Below are 16,196 nucleotides of genomic sequence, written 5' to 3' on the forward strand. Positions count from 1 at the left end.
AAGAAATGTAAATGTATTATCACATGAAATAATTAAAAATATTCTTTAAACTATTTATAACAATTATTAAATTGTTTTATTATTTTAATGAATCTTTCAAAAGTAATCTGTGATACTGTAAACAAAATATGTAATTAATTAATGTATAAAATATTCAAAAACGAAACCTTTTTTGTTTTTTAAATATAAAAAATTTATATTTACATTTTTAGTTTGTTGATAATTTAAGAGAATTTTTATATCAATTTCTAATTAATATAAATTAATATATCTATATACCTAATAATAATGTAGTTATTATTAGGTATATAGAGCCTACTCAAGATCTAAGCTGGAAAAAAGCGAGTGAGGAAGTGAGAAAGATAAGAAAGATAAGAGAGAGAGGAGAGAAGACATGGTAGGGTTCTGAGCAGATAGGGTAAATGAGAAATTATTTATTGTGACAGCGTCACAATGCTGAACTGCAATTTTTATGCTTAATTTAATGCTGATACTTTAATAATTTAATGCTGAACTGCACAATGCTCTCCACTTCAAATTATTAGTAGCCCCTGTACACATACTTTTCCTTTAACATTAGACCGCTTTCAGGGGAAAAGTTTTGAATTGAAATAACGTAACTTCTGGTTAAGGAAAGACAGTCGGAGGGACGACAGTAAGAATTTATAGGTCTACACTTTTTTTCAAATTGCAGCCCAATGAATATAGTATTTTTTGAAATATTGACATGGCAGTTGTAATTACAGAAGTAACAGCTTCACAATAAGAACGTAATAGAACAGCAAAGTGGAAGGCAGATCAGATCCTGATTATATATTTATCTAAAAGAATAAAAATAATCATTTTTTTACGTTTAAATTTTGAATATTTTTGTACCGTTTTGTATTTACATTATTTAATAGTATTATATATATCAGACATGGGCAAATGCGGCTCTTTTTGAGTTATATGCGGCTCTTGCTGAAAGTGTTAATTTCTGTTTTTTATTATTGTTTTTACAATTTTATTTTTATAATTTTGTGAAAATATGTTTGTTAAAAAATTCAATATTTGTTTTATATTATATAATAAAATCGTGCGCTTTACCATACTATCCGCCATGACAGTACAGAACTGCGGCTCCTATGCATTTTGCAAAATCTACATTTCGGCTCCCACTGAACTCTTGCTTGCCCACTCCTGATATATATATTACAGTACATTTAAAAAAATTTTACGGAGCTTATTCCGAACCCTCTTTTCCTGAGGTACTTCAGATCTCCAGTAAGTCTATTCCATAATTTGCTAGAGCCATATCCTACTATAGTCAGTCTAGTTACGCTCTTGGGGAAGCAATAGTGGAATGAAGAAAACAATAAAGCCACTGGCTTTCAGTGACAAAATAAAACTTACCTACAAGGAATGGTAAAATCCAGCATTTTACAAAGACATAAGCCTGTTTTCTTCACAGTTGTAAAACAATAGCAATGAAATATAAAGGTATTCAATGTCTCCATTTCAGCCTGCTCAACCTTTTGAGAAATCTGGTCTTGCTTATTTCATCATTATTATTGAATCTGTTTCATGTTTGATGTTATGTATAAGGCACGTATTTCAGTTGCAGACCTTTCACGAGAGGCATTCAGAGGAGTCCCACAAAGTTTCCCTCACTCATTTTTGACGGTGTCCAGCCGTCTTTTGAGTATGTCTCTGCTCTCTCGGACAAAAATATTTTGTATTAATTTTGAGATATTCTACGACTTTGTAATTTAAATTGAGCCAGTCATTGATTGGAGTTAATATAGGATTGGCTTTATGAGAAGGAGGCGGGGTGCATGGCGACTAACTCATCGAATTACCTATACTTTTGCCCACTTGTATTTAGCTAATACGTAGCAGGGGCAAGATATAGCCTGGTGCATGTTTTTGCATCTTGTGTAAATTACACTGTACTTTTAGTATTATCGGGTTTATTACGGGTGACATTTAAATAGTAATATAGAGTTAAGAAGAATTTTAAGCTTAATAAATAAGCATAATTCATAATCGCATATAATTACTGTCCCATGTAAAATTATCCATATTGTTACCGGTTCGCGATGAGAAAGCTGAAAAACACTGCATTAGCACCTAAAAAGAGGATATGCCAGGATAACGCTTTGTGACTATTTATGGTCCCGTCTGTATATGCTGATCGGATGGAGAAGACATTTAATGGGTCATCCTACTGCATCAGATATTCAAGTAATCTGAGAGACCCCGGATCGAATCAGGGAGGTCTAAAAACTTCAGGAATTTTTCGGAAAGTGATTTATTCCTAATATGTCGAACACGTCCCTCACCAACCGGCAGTCCATTATGGGCCTGGCCGAACTCACGATGGCCCTGAAAAAAACCAAAAACATCTTATTGGACGTGGCGGAAATAATTTAACAATAAGTCAATCTGTTTAACGAAACTTTATTACCGAAAGTATAATGCCAGAGAAATTATGAAGATATCTCAAAACCAAATATGATGGGTAAATTTAAAATCATTAAAATAAGAAAAATAAGTTTTAGAAACGTGTGCCAAGAAAATATATTTAACTGCATTTATGAAGTCATATGTAATAGCGAAAGTCATAAACCGTATACGATTGGTAATTTTATTTTGCCTACTGCAGCAATAAAAAATAATGATACGATTCATAGAAAAAATATGAAGCTAAATTATATGAAATTACTCTGTCGAATGGCACACTTGGAAAATTAGCAATGATCAGTTCCAACAACTTATTATTAAAACTAAAGTTTTAAATGTGTTATTCAGCCGGACTAGTCAACTGACATTTCAGGATTTTTTAAAACTCTTTTCACTCTGTGGGCATCTTTTTGCGGATTCAGCCAGGCAAACAATGGAGCGGCTGGGTGGTCAGAGATGAGGCCCAACATATCCGGACGAACCACTCCCGAAAAATTCCTGGGGATTTAGCTACCAGTCCGGATTCGAACCCGGGCCCCTAGAGCGGTAAGCCGCTCGGCCATCCGGTCGTCTCAGGATTAACCCGACTGTTACCACCTCGGCAATGACATTTTAATATTAATTTAATAATTTTATCGATATAAATATTTTTAAAGTAAGATTATTTTTACAATAACAGTGATAATTTAATATATATACATATATTTAAAAAAAAACATTTTATATGACAAAATTTCAAGGTGGCGCTAGGAGATTCTGAAATAACGTCAGGAAGTTTGAATAATTAAATTCTATTACATTTTTTCAGTGTGTATGGTTCGTATGGTTTTGTTTATTATAAAAATAGGCAGCAGTGAGAATATAGCAATCGCTTCATTTGTATAAAACACCCCGTTCTCTTCCAAGAGATTACAAATCGTAGTTTTTTTTTCATAAGTATAAGTGTTTTATATTAAAAGATTGCTTAAAATGAAGTGATATTTAAATAAAACATGAGTGATAGCCATCATTTAGGTCCTTCATCGTCTGTAGGAGAGATAGAACATATAGAATCTCTCTCTGATCAAATTGGATATCTTTGCTTAAGGGATGATTACAGTGATGTTACTTTGGTCGTTGAAGAGGCTCACATTCCGGGACATAAGGTCATCCTTGCCTCTAGGAGCGAATATTTTAGGTAATTTCTTTAAAAAAAACCACATAAAATATTACATACATACTTAACATTATTGAAACATTATTGTTTTTTTAATGTTTGAAGTTACTTTTGAATTTTTAATTGATTTAATCTAATCTTTTGCTACTATGGGCATGTTTGTTCTACACAAATGACAAATGTTTGATTTAAATTGGCACAAGAAACGGTGGCTTGATTCATTCCATTATCCGATCGGTCGATAGGGGTGCCCGATTGGCGCCTCTTATTAATTAACCAACCGATCGGGTAGTAGAGTTTGTATTTTCCGGAAAATGAATGTACTCTACGTATGATGATTGGATTTCTGTATTTTGTTCCTTCGTAGGAATCGAGTCGACGAATAAACGAACTCGAACTTTATCTCGAGAAGCGTTTTGTTATCGGGACAATTGCATTTAGAAATTTCGATTGTCTTCGAGTACTAATGCTCTTAATTTAAAAGAAAGTTGAGTTTGTTTACATAGATTTATTGCTTGAAATTTAGCAGTAATTCATAGATGTTATTTGCTCAAGTTTTTTGGAGTTAACATTAGTAAATATGTTATTGTAATGAACAGATTTTTCAGTATCTTCTTATATAAAATTTTGTCAAAAATAAACTGCAAAATTTTATAGGTCATTTCAGTGTGTTATGTTTATATAATATGAAAATTAATATTATGATAATATGCAAATATGTAAGCAAATGTTTTTAAAATGCATAAACTTTTTAATAATTAAAATTTTGAAGTTCTAAAAAATGTATAAATTGTTTATTACTAACAATTACTAAAAAAGATTATCGTGATCGTAAAAATCAGTAAATCCCTTTTGTTCTTTCTTTAAAGTGGCAAAGTGTAGAATCTATAAGAACATCCTAAAAAATGACTAACAATATACAGTAATACCTCGACTTACGCGAACTCGGAGTTATGTGATTTTCAAATCTCGTTGATCTGTCTTTTGTTTGAGCGCCACACAACTCTTGATTACTCACTCCCCCACACTATTGTTCAGCTTACATGTTCGGACATGTCGCGCAAAATCGACGCGTAGCTACAATTTATTTTGTGTTATTTATTTCTGTGTTTGTTATATCTACGGAGACTTGAGAGACTCTACTATGTCATCCAAACAAAGTAGAACTGATTCTTCTGCATCAGACAAGAAAAGAAAAACTTTATCTTTGGAATGTAAAGTTAACATTATTAAAGACTACGATATAAAAATGAAAAGGGGCTACAAATTTTAGAAAATATAGATTCCAATGAAGAGCGCATTTCTTCTACAAAATGAGAAATAAAAAAATTATTAGCATGCTACAAGGAAATTTTGCAGGAGAAAAACACAATCTTTGAGCCGTCAGATTAATTTGTTAGATTTTATGAAGCCTTCTACATCAAAATAACTTTGGTTTACAATTTTAATAATATAATTTGTTATACCTATGTATTATCTAAGATTTTATGAAACATTTTTTTTTAAATTATTGTTTTCTTTAGTCTCCGGCCCCAATTAAAAAGAATTTGTATGTATTTATATGTGAAATTATACCCTGACTTATGCGGTTATTGCTCAGTCTCACCTATCGCGTAAGTTTGGGGTATTACTGTATTAAAAAGCATATATAAAGAAAGTTTGTTCTTTATACATTTTGACATAGTAAATGCAATGAAACTCTTCAGGAAGAGGTCTACAACTACCGTTGCTTAAATTAATGTCAATCCCCTGCCTGCAACATTCCACCTTTCTATCTGACAAATGGGATGGTGATATTCTAAATATGAAAATTACTTAATAAAAAGTTATCAGTGAGCATAAAATATGTTTATAGGATTTTCGAGGGAGTCGAGTTTAAATATTTGGTCCACTTTTCACAAAATTTGATTTTATGGTCAGTTACCTGTAAATGGTAAGTTAGAGTTAATGTTAGAAAAAATTTGGATGTCTTGAATTAACTTCTCATGCAGGTAGGGGTTGTCAACTATTTTTATATATTTAATATGTGTATATATGTACTGTATAAACAGTATGTGTTTAATATACAGGGTGGGCCAACAAAAACAAAACAGCAGAGTTAACAGATAACACATTATCAGCCTTAATTTTATGATCAATATTTTTTCCCTTGCATGATTTCCGAGATGTCCCCCTCGAGAATAAAATCAACCTGTCCGAGCGATTTGCTTAAATACAAATCCAACTATCCAAAAACTGCCATTTTGTTTTTGTTGGCCCACCCTGTATATATATAAATAATATACAGTATATTGTGGTGTGTGTGTTTAATAATTGATTTACATATGAATTGTTATGTCATATAAATTATGTACAAATATATATTTAAAAACTTTTTTATACTTGCAATAATGTTTTATTTGTTTTTTTAAGCATTTTTACATTTTTGTAATAATTTTTTTACTACAAATTGAAATCTTTCTATTTTTTAAAGCTTGTAATTTGTGGTATAGCTTAGATATTTGTTACGTGTTTGTTGTTGTTTATTTTATATATATATAAAACAAACAACATAATAATTATATAAATTATAGTTATAATATAAATAACAATTAAACAATTATAATATATATAAATAAATATATATATATATATATATATTCATTTATTTATTTCACTTGAATATTTAAATTATTAATGCAAGTTATTTTTAGACAAAAATTTTAAGATATTTGAGTTTTTCTTTTAATTGAATTTTATTATCATGTTCCACTTAGTATTATATTATACTATTACAAAGAATGGTAGATAATAAGACAATAGAGTTGAAAAGTAGTACTTTTTTAGACTCAGTAATGCTTGCTTCTGTGGAGTTTGTTTACTTAGAGTTAATAAAGTTCAGGAAATGTGCATTTTTAAGATTTTGGATCAGGACTCAAGGAAGCAAAGCTGTTTGATACCTTAATAGCTAAGCTTCTGCTACAGCTGGAGCTTAGCTATTAAGATATCTTTCTGTTGCATAAACTAAGCACCTATAGAAAATATATCAAATACTTTACAGTTTCAGGTTTATTTAAACCACAATCACGAAAGGCACTATGATTATTTTTGAATTTTTTCAGATAGGTGTTTGTTTTTCTGACTTTTGAGTAATTGACTTGTAGGGAAAGTGAGGTTTATACAGGTACTCCTCACTTTATGACCTATCTGCTTAACGACCACTCACACTTATGACCAATCGAGTTTCGATTGGTCGTAAGTGCAATTTGGGGAATCCCCTTTCTCAGTTTGAGTGTCGATCAGTGGCGAATGGTGACGTGCGCACTAAGCATAATAGGCTTGCGTGTACTATAATTGTCTTATAGTACCATAATAGGCAAATAGTGTACTATAATAGTCTTTTTATGAATAAATTTGAAGTTTGTTGCATAATTTGAATAATTTTACAACAATCCTATATTTCCGGCGCAAGCTTCACGCTTATCGACCAATTTGCTTAACGACGTAGTCGTCGGAACGGAACTTGGTTGTAAAGTGAGGAGTACCTGTAATAGGTGATGAAAGAGCATTTATGGCTGAGGCATAGAAGAGTTTGATGTTGGCACCATTATATGTATTCATCCAGAGACCCATTTGTCTAGGCATCACTCTTCAATATAGAGTTTCTGATTTGTTTTGGAAGAACTGTATCTGCCTTAGCAGATGTAGTATTTTCAGTGGTGTGGTATCTGTAGATACTTTATAAATTTTATCAGCCAAATCATTGCCTAGAATTCCTATAAGGGCAAAAACAAAAAGTTTTAATATTTTTTTTTAAGCATCATCTGTATCAGCAGTCTTTTTAGCACTCTTTTGAAGGAAGTTCTCTGTTGCTCTATAAGACTTTCTGTATTATTTCCAAATATAGTCCATCATTTTGAGGTGCTTTCTTAGGATGACTCAGAAAATAGCCTCTCATATCTGAAGTGGAAATGGGGGAAAAGGCAGGTGTGTTTTAGTTTTGAGATCAACATAACATACTGTTGTTTTAGCATTTTATGTATGTCATCATCCTACAAAGGATCATCTTGAGGAAAAAGTAAATTTGTAATTGCTTGTAAAGTATGTTGCAGTGTTTGTTGAAGTTTGTGAGATAACTCTGATAGTTAGGTTTTATGGCCAATAATAGTGTAAACTGATTTCCATATATTTAAGCTACCTTTGCAATACTTTATCCAAGATAATTCTTTTTGGGTCAACATTTCTCTGACATATTGCTTTTTTGGGCAGCAATTTGAAAAAATTGTAGACCTCTAAATTCCTATTGTCATCTGTTGTCTGTCTGTCTTTCTGTAATTTCAAGAACAGAGTTAGGTAAATGAAATCTGAGACCAGGTATGGAAAGCTGTGATAGGAGGCCTCGATTAACTGTATATGAACTTTCAATGCAAACCAAAAGTCACGTCGTTTCAATTCAAAAATTTCCCCTGAAAGGAGTTAGATAGATGACTGGCATGACTCTGTTGCTAACAGGAAAAGTACTATGTACAGGAACAAGACATTATTAATTTGAGGTGGAGAGCATATATTTTAAATTAAATAAATTTAAAAAATATGATTAAAAATTCAAGTCCAGCATTGTGACAATGTCACAATAAATAATTACTTGTTAAGCTTCTGTATTCCTCTTCTCTGATTACTCTCAACTCTAGGTAAAAATGATGTCTTTGAAAATAGCATCTAAGTCTGTTAAATTGTTTTTTAGTGTTGTTTGCTTGGGTGTTTAACATGGAACTTCCTCTTGCCTGGCATCTTCTCAGGTAGGGACAGGTTAGCATCTGCAGTAATTGAGTGAGTGTATTCCTTGGTAATGGCTTCAAGATCTATAATTGAGTTGACAGTACTATATTTGTCCAGTTTTTTTATTCTCATGCAGATATTTAGTGAAGGTGTTCCAATTGGCTTTTTGTAGATTGAAATTTTTCCAGTAGTTAGATGAGGCTGGCATTTATTTCATGTTTATATTAAAACTTATGGCCTTGTGGTCTGAACATATTTCATCATCTCAGTTATTGGTATATCAAATGGCAAAATTTCCTACTATTATCAGGTCTATTCAACTCTTGCCCATTATAGATTGGTAGGTTTGATCCATGTCTTTATTGATTACATGTACGTTTTGATCTTCAATTAAATCCTCAGATATGAGACTTTTATTGTTTGTAATTCTATCAAATCATTTGGTATTTCTTGCATTAAAGTTTGGGCCTCTGATCTTGTTCAGTGAGATGCATTTACAGATTGTGTTTAATTCCTTTACTATAAACTTCAATGTAACGAACAGAATATAGTATGTAGAAGATAAGTATAGAGTCTCGTTAACATCTAACAAGATGGTCATACACTATTCATTTGTGCAGTAAGATAAGCATTGAATCAGAAAATTCTTATTACAGATGATAATGGCAACTAGAGAATTGGGAGAATGGCATAGAGAAGATTATATGTAGATGGATAATGTATTATTTTGTTTTTGAGAACATAAGGGTCTTGAATTAAGGCAATATCAAATTTATATTTGTTCTGATTAAGTTATTTGTAGCTGCTTTTGAGTGTTGCATTTGTTTGTTTGTTTATTTATTTATGACAACGCAACACTTGGGCAATCTGCCTAGGGGGATGCCTTCCAGCAGGTCTTTTTAAGGGTAACTGGCCCCTATTTGGGTGTTACAGACATGGAGAAAACCCAGAAAACTCCATGTTCTGATGAGGCACGAACCCACAACCGAACTCCCAGTGTTCAAGGAATGGAACCATTTGGCCACTGGTGGGCCATTAAGTGTTGCATATTAAACTGTATGATAACAGTATAATTTATTTATATATATATATAGTAGTAGACACACAATTATCTGTCCTAGGATTATCTGGTTGTCCATATTATCCAATCACATCTGCCTATGTCATAAGATTTTTTCTATAAACAGTACACTATTATTAAATAATAATGTGTAAAAATACAATAACAAACATTTTCATAAAACATACTGTTATTCCACAGATAATACATTGAGGTACTTGGAGGGGCATCTTACTGGCTTAGTTTTGCTAAAAATTTTGTAAACATTATCATATGTACCATAGAAATTACAGCTGAAAAATAAACTACTTAAGAGAGACACTGATATGTTTGACTGCACACGAAATGCCTTATCTTCAATCTGTGTTATTTGACTTTTTCTTTATTTGGCTTGGCTGGAATTAAGATGGATAATTATTACTTTACTGTGTATCGTAATAGAATAATTGTATTCTCTTTTCGTCATTTGTGAATAGTTAGGAAAGTTATAGATTAATGTTTAGTACTTAAAAAAAATATGAAAATTAACATTTTCACAAAGTAATGAAGAACAAAAAAGATAATTAAAAGAACTTTTATACTTATTTCATTTTTATGTCAATATAAAGTGTAGAATTATTATCAGTTATTTGCAGATGTCCATTACATATTCAATTAATATGGAAAATATTTTATACGATATATATTTCAAATGGTACCGTAATTAAATACCATAGTTATACTATAATGTACTGTACATGTAAGCTACTCATAAACTAAACTTTCAATATGCAGCTATTTTATTCTTGGTCAGTTGAATTTTTTGAATCAATATGTTAATTATCAATAGCTCCAAATACAAACTGTTCCATGATATCTAAATAATATGCACTATTTTAAAAGTTTTAAATATTCGATTGGTATCATTTGTAAATTCTGATAAAGTAATAAAAGTATAAATAAATACTAATATATTAAACTGATAGTGAATATTAAATTCTTAAAATAACAGTCCTTGAAACAATTAATATAATTTCATGCAGATAACCTGTGGGTTATCTGTGTTTGAAAGATAATTTGAAAGAGAGTGCAGGTTATGTGTCGATCTTAAATTTAACTTAAGAGTTAAAGTTGATTTAAAGTATGCTTACTTTCTGTTTAATTTTTTTTATCAGTTTATTATTACTACTGACAAAGGGAATTAATCATAAAAAAAAACAATATAAATTGTATTTATTTAGTTTTATACTTAATTTACAAAATTGGGACAGTTTGTAAACACCTACACTCAAATTATGGTAAAATTCTCGCTATTTCAGAGGAATGTATTAGTAGCTGCTTTCCTGTTAAGGCTAGGTACCATATCATATACACAAGGAGTCTTAAAATGCATTTTAGTGAAGACAATACACAAGTGCACATTTATGTATGTACCGTACATCACTATACCAAGCTATTGTCTTTGCTAATGTATGCGTGGATTAAAAGTTATTTAATTAGAAATGATAGGTTACTGAATTTTGCCAATATGATTCAATACAATAATTTTTTAACTAATCTGATCCAATACCAATATTTGCTTCAATCCATTATCTACAAGTGTTGGTAATAAATGAAACCCCAAAAGCTCATTGGTTTAGAGAATATTCATTTTGTTTACTAACTGTTTAAATTCAAGCATAAAGAAATAAAAGTTTACAAATCAATTTATGGATTCCTTTTTGGTTTTGACCCTAGACAGTTGTAACTTCCTGGATTCAATCTTGGATTCCAGAATGGTAGGAGGAGAGTTGCTTTAATTGCCTTGGTCATCTAGCCAGCTCTCTATACAATTCTAGAATATAGTAATGAGGAAAGAAAAACATGATGACAATGTCTCTTTTGGTTAAGTAAGAGTAATTTTTATTTTACAGCGCTTTCTTTAAAATTATTTTTCAAAAACATATAAAAGGCATTACTGCAATTTCATGTTATCCACACGAAATTACAGTGATGCATTTTATTTCCACAAAAGCTACAAACTTCATATACAGACAGCACTAACATTGTTGGATAGAGGAAGTCTTTAGCACTATTTTTCCACATGGTCAGGTGCCACCATTGGCTATGCATCTTTGCCAGCAATGAACAAGAACCAGTAAACTGTGTTTGTAAAAATCTACATCAGCAGAGGTGACCTACTTTTTACAGCTGTGATGATAAGGGTAATTGTCAGGAAAATGTTACACGTGTAGTCTGTCTTTCATCTGCCTGAACAAATAGAAGTCCAAACACATCAAATCTGGATTATATGGTACGTGTGGTAAAACAGTTTAGCCAAACTTTGCAGTGTTGATGTTGTATCCCCTGGGTCTTAGGTGGTACAACATCAACACCGCATAGCAGTATGTCTAAACATAAAACAGAAATGTAACAGCTGATGAGGAGTGCAAGTTACACAAAAAGATCTTTCACCCGAAATGCATAGTGAATAAAGAATAATGAAGATAACACTCAGAAGTTTTTGTCTCCGATGAAATGCAGTCCAGACGGCGGTTAACTTCTTCGGATTTAACCTATGAAGTCTCATCAGTTTTTTTGAAGAAATATTTAAAGAATTGATTTTTAAAGCAAAAAAAATCTTTGTTACTGATAACTGTTAAAATTGATTAAAATGTTGACTCATTTCTACAGCTGCTGCTGCCAGATGTCTGTTGTTATTAAAGTACTAGTCTCATAGTGAGATCAAATATCTGTAACTGAATATACAAATATATAGTAAATAACAAACTTACTGATTGTTAATTGTTATATATGAATATATAATACAAATAACAATCTTACTGATACATTCAAAACTCTAAGAAATTGCTTCCATTATTAGCAAGAAAATGTTTTTAAATTTTTGGTAGAACTTTTGATTATTTAAATAAAATTAAAATCGTTTGTTTAAAGTAAAATAACTTTTGGTAAAAATTATAGGTGGAAATTATGTTTTATAGCATGAATATTAAGAATACTTTCTATTTTGATCATGACATTTTTCTATTATCTTCAATGAAAGTACTATAATTGTACTGTAAAAGTACTTGATTATTTTGTGTAAAATGCATACCCAGTAGTTTATCGTATTATGAATATGAACTACATGGAGAATAAAATATTTACAATGTACTGTGTTTTCACTACTAGTGCATTTTGTATTTAGTGACTTTTCTATATGACAAATTTTCTACTTTTCCTGGAAGAAATTTATTTTATGGAAGTTCAACTATATTTATAAATTCCAATATTCTTTTTAGATATACAAGATAGGCCATAATCATGTCTCCTGTTTTATTTTAAAGCAATTGTAATTTAAATTACATGGTACTATAAAATACTCTGGTGAAAAATTTTAAATATTGCAAATTTTTATTGGTTGGATGAGACAACCTTTCACTTATCTGGATTGTTGAATCAGTGGAATTGCTGCTTATGGAGTAAAGCTGATCTCCAAAGAGACAACATTGAGATTTTCCAAAAGTTAATGTCCTGTCTGCTGTTAGGTCAAGTGTGCTTATTTTTGGGACAAACACAGCAGAAACTTTATGTGCTGTCCAATTGAAATTGTCCTGCACATGATACGACAGGATTTTCTCCATAATGAAGTTTTCCACAAGAGGTTTGTGCAACTCTGGAATAGTGTAGTAATGATATCCCATGGCCTTCAAGATCATCTGACATTACGCCTGAATGTTTCCTTAGTTCTGTAAAGAATCACATTTATGCAATGAAGCCACTTACTATTAAGGAGCTTCTTGACAGAATTGTGGCAACTCTGTCATATGATACCAGAAATGTCAAAAGTTTTTGAGAAAACAAAATGTCTCGTATGTGCATTGACATTGCAAGTTGTCATGTTAAAATAAAGTGAGACTCAGGTTCAACTGGTGTTCATGGTTTCAATGTAAAGAATAAAAAGAACATCGTCTATCCAAATCTACCATTGGCTTTACATCCTGTCCCTCATGGTCCAGACATACCAGTACCTATGTATTTTTGTCCCTTCAGTGTCCCTTCACCAAGACATGTTAACACCATATAATTTAATATGTATGTACAGTAATACCCCAAACTTACGCGATAGGTGAGACTGAGCGATAACGGCATAAGTTGGGGTATAATTTCACATATAAATACATACAAATTCTTTTTAATTGGGGCCGGAGACTAAAGAACACAAATTTAGAAAAAAATGTTTAATGAAATCTTAATATAATTTGTTATACATATGTATTATCTATTAAAATCGTTAACCGAAGTTATTTTGATATAGAAGGCTTCATAAAATCTAACAAATTCGTCTGAAGGCTCAAAGATTTTTTTTTCTCCCACAAAATTTCCTCGTAGCATGCTAATAATTTTTTTATTTTTCGTTTTGTAGAAGAAATGCGCTCTTCGTTGGAGTCTATATTTTCTAAAATTTGTAACCCCTTTTCATTTTTGTATAGAAGTCTTTAAAAATGTTAACTTTACATTCCAAAGATAAAGTTTTTATTTTCTTGTTTGATGCAAAAGAATCGATTCTTCTTCATTTGGTTGACATAGTAGAGTCTCTCAAGTCTCCGTAGATATAACAAACACTGAAATAAATTGTAGCTTTGCGTCAATTCCGCGCGACACGTCCGAACATATAAGCTGAACAATAGTGTGGGGGGTGTGAGTAATCAAGAGTTGCGTGGCGCTCAAACAAAAGACGGATCGACGAAATTTAAAAATTGCATAACTCCAGGTTTGCATAAGTCGAGGTATTACTGTATTTCAATTTGATTGCTTTAAAATAAAATACGAGATGTAATTATGTTCCATCTTGTATTTCTCTAGTATATTATCATTTATCTGAAAAGAATTTGTTAGGATTCATAATTGTATTATATTACATATTTATGTTTTAGTCTAGTAACCCCAAAAATGTTCAAAAAATTATTAAATTTTATGCAAAGATTTCTATTGAAATATATTTTATGTAAAGTATTTAAATATTTTAATATTTTTCTTATACCTTATTATCATATAGAATATAATTTTTTGTAGTTTATTTTTTTCAAATTAGTTATCAATAAAATTTATCTTTATTTTTAAAAATAATCCAATAAACATATATTAAATTATATTGTATTACGTGTTTTAGTCCATATACTAATGAAAAAATTCACTTTTTCTTTTTTTTTTTACATGAATTTTAATTTGTTGTTATTCTAAAGTTTAAATGTATGTTTAAAATGGCTAATTTTTATTATGTATTAATTTTTAGAGCATTATTATATGGTGGAATGAGAGAATCATCACAAGATGTAATTGAATTAAAAGGAACGTCTTTAGTAGCTTTCAAGATCTTATTGCGCTATATTTATACTGGTCGTATGACATTAACAAATCTTAAAGTAAGATACGTAATTAAATTATTTATACTTAAAAAAAATTATTAAACTTTAATATATTTTCATTGATTTTTTTTATTGTCTGAACTAAAATTATTACTTAATTCCTTTAAATAAGGTAGCTTCTTATATTTGATTTCTGCTAATAATGATGTTTGTTTGTAACTAGAGCCATCAAAAACTTGATATGCAACTGGGTATAGAGCAAACCCCTTTTGTCTCCTTAACTTTTGGTCTTTTTTTTTTTTTGTATAAATGAGATACATAGCGAATGTTTCTTTATTAATAATTAGCAATATTAAAGATTTTATTTTTCGGTAGTAAAAATAACATTAATATGGGCAGGAACAATTATGGGCCCTCTAAATTCTCTCTGGCCCCAGGGAAAAATCTACAGCTTTCCCTCTCAATGGTGCATTTATACTTTATAATTTAATATTTTGGTAAAATGATATTTAACAATTCAAATCTACTTAAAATTTTGATTAAATGAGAGAGATTTTTTATGGTTTTATTTATTTATTTAAACTGTGTGAATGAAAATTTTTTGCGTTTTATTTCTGAATAAATAAAATGTCTTATATAATTTTTCCCTTTTTTTTAGTTAATAAAAATGTACTTTAATATTTTTAAAACAATTTGAAGACATTTTTTCTTGTGAGACTAGGAACAGATTTGGGATCTGCTTACAATAAATTGCAGTAATTATCAGGTAACCAAAAAAGTTTTGTCTTTTTTTGTGAAACTACAAAGTTTAAAGAATGTTAATGCAATACACAATAGATTGCACTAAAATTCCAGCGATATGTTAATCAAGATTTAATGCTGATTCATTTTATATAAAGAGAAGCGAAAAGGTTATCTCTTAATGTTATAAAAATTGACCTGAAGATGAGTACTCCAAACTCTATAATTCATGCTTGTATGTTATATGAGTTTAAACTTAGAACAAATGCTGTGCAAACGGCTCAAAAAATATGCCAGGCTTTCGGACAAGGTTCTGTCAGCACTCGCACCACCCAAAGGTGGTTTAGAAAATTTTCTTTCGGCGATGAGTTGCTTAAAGATGTGCCACGAGAAGGGCGGCCATACGTCAATAATGATGATAAATTACAGGCTGCAATCGAAGAAGATTCTGCTCAAACTTGTCAGATGTTAGCACAAAGGTTCTCCGTAAATCACGAAACTGTCCGTTTACATTTGGATAGTCTTGAGAAAGTTTACAAGCTCAGCAAATACCTCATCAATTGACACCTGCCAATATTGTGCATATGGTGGACTGCAAATGGAATTGTTCACTATGAACTTATACCATCTGGCCAGACTATTACTGCTAACGTCTACAGTGACCAACTCTGTCGAGTTCACCAATCACTTTTGAAAAAACAGCTAGCTTTAG

At 30.7% G+C, this 16,196-nt stretch overlaps 1 protein-coding gene across 2 annotated transcripts in view; it reads left to right on the plus strand.

The window, feature by feature from the left end:
• The first annotated feature begins 3,192 nt into the window (after positions 1-3,192).
• The window catches only part of LOC136975310 (BTB/POZ domain-containing protein 9-like), a 39,551-nt gene continuing 26,547 nt past the window's right edge, over positions 3,193-16,196 (plus strand). For both annotated transcript variants that reach the window (XM_067270364.1, XM_067270363.1), the window contains exons 1-2: positions 3,193-3,619; positions 14,671-14,800. In XM_067270364.1, coding sequence (XP_067126465.1) covers positions 3,435-3,619; positions 14,671-14,800 — 315 coding nt within the window. In that variant the 5' untranslated portion in view covers positions 3,193-3,434. The remainder of the gene's footprint in view (positions 3,620-14,670; positions 14,801-16,196) is intronic.

This window comes from Centruroides vittatus, unplaced genomic scaffold, assembly GCF_030686945.1.
Source record: "Centruroides vittatus isolate TY-2023 unplaced genomic scaffold, ASM3068694v2 contig_370, whole genome shotgun sequence".
NCBI classification, from domain to species: domain Eukaryota; kingdom Metazoa; phylum Arthropoda; class Arachnida; order Scorpiones; family Buthidae; genus Centruroides; species Centruroides vittatus.